Source organism: Squalius cephalus (genome assembly GCF_949319135.1).
Source record: "Squalius cephalus genome assembly, chromosome: 9".
NCBI lineage: Eukaryota > Metazoa > Chordata > Actinopteri > Cypriniformes > Leuciscidae > Squalius > Squalius cephalus.
This window is the reverse complement of record NC_137130.1, coordinates 28,088,161-28,095,808: the sequence shown is the minus strand read 5'-3', so window position 1 is coordinate 28,095,808 and position 7,648 is coordinate 28,088,161. Positions and strand designations below refer to the sequence as shown.

The following is a 7,648-nucleotide window of genomic DNA, read 5'->3' as shown; positions in this document are numbered from 1 at the left end:
CTATATCAGCAGCCTTTTTGAAATATGCAGTCTAAATTCTAAATTCATCATGTAATTATCGTAGGCCTATTCATTGTGGACGTTGCGTATTTAAAAGTGAGATAAGCGTTTTGTATGAAATCCATACGCGCACTTTCCTCACAGGGCTCGCACGTAAAATCAGCGGGAAATGAGTCTCTAATGTACGTTAGGCTAGCTAGTGAGTTGTGAGTGAAAAGTCTGCTGGCGTAGTTTTAGAAATACTCGTCAGAAGAAGTGACTGAGGTAAGTTCCAGCACAGTCTGCGTGTGTTTTCTGTAATGTCTCGAACCATCGTTTCTGCCAAAAAAAGGCTTTCAAGAGCTTGATATAGCCTAGTTTTTATGTAGGATATGACTTGCAATCTTTATATACAGCGACTGAGGAAAGGAGAAATAAATGGACAGGCGTTAGTTTTGAGAAGAAAATTATACCCGTTTAGTTGAACGAATGATCGTCAATATTTAAAACTTAAAAAATGCAAACTTACATGATAGCCTACCCGAAGTATTTTATTGTGTGTAACATCTAAACGAGGCGATCATCAGCGCCAGTCAGGAGATTACCGAGCAGCTTTGTGGGTTTGTGAGTTTTAACGTTAAAGACACTATCAACATTACAGTAATATTTTACTTTTAATAAAGTAATGTTTTATTTGAATGCCTTAATGTTGATAATATTTGTCCAAATTACTCTTTTATTACTATTACTATAATTCAGTTTGCAAATACTGAATACACATTTTGTTTGTTTTTCACATTTGGTCATTTAATGTTTGCAATATTTTAATTGCATATTCAATAATAAATTGATACTTCCACAAAAAAAAACTTAACTTGCATGTCAGTTTTATTGCAACACTCTAAGTGATTGTCTGGGAAGCAGACACACTCTGTCAGTTTAAATCTAAACTAAAACGCATATCTTTTACCTGGCATTCATATAGAACATTATACATTTCTATTATTCAAATCAGTTAAATGATTATTAGGCTGCATAGGTCAGCCGGAACCAGGGACACTTTCCTATAACACCTGATGTAGCCTACTCATTATTTAATAAGAAGAATGGCATCTATGCTAATTTTTGTCTTTCTGTTCATTCTAAAGTTTACTGAAGTCAGCCGGATCCAGGCCATATCCAGATCAGAAGGTGGACCTGCGCCTGGACCCATCCATGACGCATCCCTGAAGGGCCTGCCTCATCAGCCCTGTGAAGGCCTCATCGACACGACTAATCCTCAACAAACTCGTCTCCATACCGGTGTGATGACTCCGACTTCCAACCAGATGGAACTGGATAAATATTCTGAATTTTCTTATTCAATCTGACCTCTGACCTGTAATGCTGCCTGAATCATAATCATACACTGTTCGCTCGATGGCCAGAGGAGAACTGAACGACTGAGCCTGGTTTCTCCCAAGGTTTTTTTCTCCATTCTGTCTCCTGATGGAGTTTTGGTTCCTTGCCACTGTTGCCTTGGCTTTTGGCTTGCTTAGTTGGGGACATTTAATATTCAACAATATTATTGATTTGCCTTAAGGTGGACAATGACGCAATTTTTCATCTAGAAACAAACTTTGTTGTATTATTTTCATGTTACAGTATTACTGTGAAGCTGCTTTGATACAATCTGTATTGTAAAAAGTGCTATATAATTAAAGATGACTCTACTTGACTTGTGTAATCAACAGGTGAGGACCAACATGGTTGAATATTTACAAAATGAGATGACTGGTGAATTGCTGCACATTCTGTGCCTCAGAGATGAAATGAGGGGGACATGTCAGACCTTTGACATTGATTAACATTTGTATTCAATAACGAAAAGTATTAAAGAAATGTATAAAATTTTTAAAAAATTAAATGAGATTGAAATCACATATACTGTGGCCTCTCTGGTTTATTGTATTACAGAGATAATAATTATTTTACATTCGTAATATAACAAATATTTGTTACTAATTTTATTAAGGCAATGAGACAAGAAATAACCCAGCACATGAGTAAGACTTAACCCAGCAAGAGGGTTAATTTCACCCACTGGTTGAGTCAAATGAATGACCCAGAAATATGGGTTAAATGGTAAAACCCAGCACTTGGGTCAAACCAACCCAGCGCGTGTTCTGTCCAATAGTGACCCAGCGGTGTGGTTAAGGTTGGGTTATTTTTTAACCCAGCAGTTTTTAGAGTGTATAGACTGGATTTATTTCACCAATGCATTGTCTGACAGAAAGGCTTATTTTTTTTATTTATTTTTTAATCATTGTTTTACATTATGTACAATCATCCAAAATATGCTTTACAATAAAATAATTCACATTTAGAAATAAGTTCAATGTACACTAAATAAAATTATTTACATTAACATTTTTTTCCCCATTTAGCCTGCTGTACATTTATCACATATGCTGCCACTGGATCAGTCCATCTCAAGTGGTCTAACATTTATTTGGGAGCATTGCAATTAATATGACTTTACTTGGTTTAGCCACAGTAGCTGTCTTTGTTTCATGGCGTACAACAGATATTTACGGAAACCTCAATATATACTTTTTTCAATATATACTGTAACATTAAACTGACATCATGTTTTATTATTTTATTACTACAGAACTGTAGAAGTATGAAACAGCCTAGATAGAAAGGCTTTTGCATATTGTCTCGAACAAAGGGGGAGATGCTTTGACTTGGAGTCATTTAAACTATTTCAACTTTTAGGAATTTAAATAGTTTTAAGGTCCCTTTCAGAAGTTTGCTGAGGCCCTCTAGTGGCTCCCAGCCCCCTGCTTGAGAAACATGATCTGTTACGTTTTCAAAATGCATGAGTAAAGTGGGCTCTCTCCCCCCAACTATCTGGCTCCCTATTAGAGAGCCACCCCCCATAAAAAAGCACTCTCATCCCCCCCCCCGATATAATGGGCTTGTAATGTACTCTAAAGATCATATTATGTCCATGGAGGTAAGGACCACCTTGAGCCAAGTTATTGAGGTTTCCGTAAACATCATAATTTATTGTATGCCATGACACATAGATGACTGTTGTGGGTAAACCAGTTAAAATAAAAATAAAAAATTGGTCAAGCAACCTCCATTGGATCTCTAGAAATGGTTTGACCCAAATGTTCCAATTACACAGCAAGGGTGTTATAAATGTGTGACATACATTGGCATTTGTGTAGGGCTGTACAGTGTGCCATATCCAACAAAAGCGAACATTTGATGACATGCTTTTATTCCAAACTCATTTCATATCGTCAGTGCTGAGTGTTTGATATAACTTCCTTTTGTGATCTTATCTGAAGTGGCTTCATATGATAGAATGAGGCAGAGAAATTATATAATTTTTTTATAGTATTCTATACAGTGATAGAGGCTACAGTATGTCGATTAGCTTAGAAATACTTTATTTTTATGAAAATACGTGAGATGTCTAGAAGAACACAGATAAACCATTTATTGTCTTCCTGTTTCATCAGTCAGAACATCTCTATCTGTGTTGTGTTCTGCTGAATGACTTTTTATTATAAGTTTTATGACTTTAAGTCTTATCTTTCTGCACGAGATTGCTCTCCGGCTGCGAGTATGAATGAAACATACATTACATTGCATGTCTGTACTCACAAAATGCTCACAACACCCTATTTTAGATAAAACAAAATTATACTCTCTAGAGATACACTGAAAAAAATGATAGTTGAATTTACTACATTTTTTTATGGTAAGTGGTTCCACACAATTGATTTTAGCTACATTTAAACAAATGCATTAAGTTGAATTTATTACATTTTAGTTCAACTTAATGCATTTGTTTAAATGTAGCTAAAATCAATTGTGTGGAACCACTTACCATAAAATTTTTTAGTAAATTCAACGAATAATTTTTTTCAGTGTATTTGAAATAAACAAATGCAAATCTATATGTTTTTCTCCACTGTGGAGGAGTGGATGTTCTCTCAGTGGATGCATAAGATTTCCTGACAAAAATTAAGAAACTACCGTCACAGATTTTTAACATAATAATGTAATATTTTATAAAACTTTAGACCTTTCTAATGATTCATAGGAAAATGAAGCTGTATTTTCAAGTGCTCAGCCAAAACAATGGATGTTGTTTGGATTGTGATTAGTGATATAGGGCTATATAAACAAAAATGACCTAATGTTAAGCAAGAGTATACGTCTGCCATTTTCCTGTAGTCTGCCATTTTTGGCAAATAAAGAAAATGTGTGTCTGAAAACATTTCTGGTTAAGGTTTGTATTTTGTGCGTCCTGTACGGAACATTAATGTCCTTTGTTAGTCACATGTCTGTTTAGGTGATGAACTGCACTACTTGTGTCTGTTTTCAGAGATGGTAACACGCGTTTCATACTTGTGCTACACTGTGTGGCCTGTGGTATACAAAACTTTCAACCTCTGTAGCACCAGTGCATGCATAAAGTCCAGCCCTGCCTTTGTGTTCTTGTTTAATTGACTTAGGTTACACAAGCAATTGCTACTTAAATATAAAAAAGTTCTGATGTAAAATGTTTAACTTTTCTGAAAAGAAAAGAGAAAAATTACATTATACTTGTCCATACACCGAGTTGTATCTCTCAAAGTACTGACTGGTTTGAGTCTGTATCCTTCCTCTGACTGGTGCCTGTGACTAAAGTGAAATGAGAAATCATTAATAATAGGTAAGAAAATTCAGTTTTTATGAAAAGGACCATTTACAACTTATTCACTATTTAAGTGATGGATTTAACTCACAAAGTCATGTCTTGTTTCTCCGTGACTTAAATCTTTGCTGTTTTTCAATCTCCTGTAAACATAACTTACAGTATCACATGTGTAGTTCTCACATCTTTTACATATTTACATTTCATATCTTTACTCATCATCTTTTCTATCTCTAAAATTAGCAGAGATAATGCATTAAAGCAAGTGAAATAAATATATGCATTCTGGTGTTGTCAAATATTTACTAATATTTATGAAAAGGTCACTGTCACTTCATCATACATGTACATGAAATCTAAAATCAATAAACGATCTCATCAGTTCATAGTGTGTTATTGTCTCTCACCTGTGAATGCAGATGCTGATTATCAGAAAGACCATGATAACTCCAGAACATGAGATGATGATGATGATGGTGTAGAGCGGCATTTGTTTGAGAGACGCTGGTCTGTTTTCTGACACACAAAAGAGTCAAACACACATGATATCAGTCGACCAGCACTCTTCTAGATAGTCACTGGTTACAAACATACTTATATTTATTCTATAATAAATGCAATTGTTTTTGAAGAAACAACAAATGAAATCATGGAGTAACCTGTTATTGTTAATGTCCATCTTATTTCTGCTGGATAACAGGTGTAGTTTCCTGCATCAGACGCTTGTATTTGATGTATTTTTAATTCTTTTGAAACGGCTGGGTCGATGTGAATCCTGTTTGAGCTGAAGTTTCTCATAGTTCTGTTATTGGTCGAGTCATACATAAAAATAACAGAGCTGTTCATTCTCCATGAGAAATCTTCATCAAATGGGGTTTTGTTGCAGTAAAGTGTTACTGTTTCCCCCACAAACACTGTTTTGTTGATGTGCTGTAGAAGTCTTAGCTCTTGATTTGATTTGGAATAATCTGATGAAAAGACAGAAACTGCATCAGAAGGTAAAACACAAGTGTGAACACATGCATCCAAAAACTCATAAGACACACCGGTTGCTCAATTCCTTAGTCACCGCGAACACACACAAGAACATCACACAACACCAAAACCAAACAATCAATCACAACAACAATGTTACGACATACCTGCATAAGTCAGTAAATTAATGATGACCCATATATTTAGATGCAGGATTCTGGTTTGAAAGACCTCCATGATCGCAGAAGGTAGAAATGAAGCTCTCACTCTCCCTTCAACATTTCAAGCACTTCTGATCAACTGAGCGAGTCTGCACACAGGAACGAGGGGAAGTGGTTACGTGAGAGTGGGACACCGCCGAGAACCGCTGAGCTCAAGAGAGCAACGTGATGATCAGAGTTTGAAACGTCTCAAGTGTAGCTATAATAATCAGTATCTTGAGCTAACATAAGGATTATCCAAAAGAATGTTCAGTATTGTATATTTCTTACATTATATTTGAAAAGTACTGTATGGGTAGTTGACTTAAGATGTTTTTTAGTTTTTAGGTTTTTACCAACATCAAGAATTTATTTTAAAATGTATAAAAATATATAAAAAAAATAAGATCTATGTATATAAAATAAATGTTTTTAAACGGCATTATTGGTTAATTTTAAAATGGTCATATAGTGTAATTTTTTTATTTTTTTATTACATATATTCCATGTTTCTCAAATATGAGATCATGAAAGCAACATTTTTTTAAATGCTGTTTAAAATGTTTAAGATGGTGTTTAACACGTCACGCCAGGTGTGTTTAGCAGGTAATGTCATGTTTCTAAAACTATTCTTCTTATAATTATTTATTGCTACTGTATATTTTTGATAAAGGCACAAATTAGCATTCATTTATGCCAGGCCTGTATGGCCAAAATTCATATGCACAATTCTTTTGAATTAATGAATTAATTAATGTAGAGGCAGGACTAATATTTTCTTTAAATTCAGACACTAAACTCAGTAGTGTGCACTACAACAGTCTCTTTGATGAGTTGAGAGACAAGCCTCATAACCCACACACTTCCTGTATTCTAGGACCCTCTGTACCCTGGAAAACATTTGTGAACCAATGCGAAAACATGTGCAGCTGTCTATTTTTATGCTTCTGTCACAAAAGCACTTGACTCTATTTTTAAAAGCTTTAAGCACATTTGAGACACTTATAATGATGACCTTTGCTCACCGTTTTGACTGGACTTCTTCAATGAGGGTGAAAATGAAAAAGGGATATAAGAATACAGAGTTCACTACAGTTTAAAACTAATTATAAAATGGATGGTTCAAGTTCTGGAAGTTGATGTAAAACACCTCTTCAGCCATATCACTGTGCGGCTCCCATATAGTTATGTTTTCTGCATAGCAACATGTTATCATAGGCTATATTGTCCATTGGAAATATGTCACTTGATGAATTTGCTTAGCAAAATAACATTGCAATGAAAATGAATAAATGTGAAAAAAGCAATAAAGCTCGAGCTTAACAACACCTCTTTAACCGTGACAGTATAGCATGACCTGTGATATTTTATTATATAATCTTTTGTGTGAGAATGGAAAGATCTGTACGATCAGGTTTGTATGTAAATTATGCATGTGGTGAATACATTCCACTGGTCAAAGCAGTAGAAAGAACACGTGCACAAATCGTTGTATCATTCTTCCGCCTCGGTAAGCGTCATAGAAGTAGATATGAAGCAAAAACCACTACAGCATGAGGTGTAGATCTGGGCTTGTAACGGAAAGATTGTTGGTTCAATTCATAAGCTCCTAAAAGCAATAGTCTTGTTTTATTTAGTCTCCTGTCTTTTTTTTGACTGGTTTTGGTCCATGCCTATTTTAAAACATCACACTGTCATCATCATCATCATCATCATCATCATCATCATCAGCACAGTAAAAGATTATTCAACAGAACTTTGAGTAATGAATCATTTTAAGTGTTCCAATGAA

The 7,648-nt window shown here is 34.8% G+C and overlaps 1 protein-coding gene across 2 annotated transcripts; it reads right to left on the bottom strand.

The window, feature by feature from the left end:
- Nucleotides 1–1,910: 1,910 nt before the first annotated feature.
- LOC307164511 (uncharacterized protein) lies at nucleotides 1,911–6,022 on the bottom strand. Of its 2 annotated transcripts, none has more exons than XM_079881437.1 (5): nucleotides 5,824–6,022; nucleotides 5,341–5,649; nucleotides 5,089–5,197; nucleotides 4,773–4,824; nucleotides 1,911–4,668 (listed from the first exon to the last, which is right to left on the bottom strand). In XM_079881437.1, exons 1-5 carry the CDS (start codon nucleotides 5,891–5,893, stop codon nucleotides 4,585–4,587), a joined length of 624 nt encoding a protein of 207 aa, XP_079737563.1. In that variant the 5' UTR covers nucleotides 5,894–6,022; the 3' UTR covers nucleotides 1,911–4,584. The 2 variants fall into 2 exon arrangements, with proteins under 2 accessions (XP_079737563.1, XP_079737562.1); XM_079881436.1 differs by having other exon boundaries at nucleotides 5,341–5,667; nucleotides 5,824–5,956.
- Nucleotides 6,023–7,648: the final 1,626 nt, after the last annotated feature.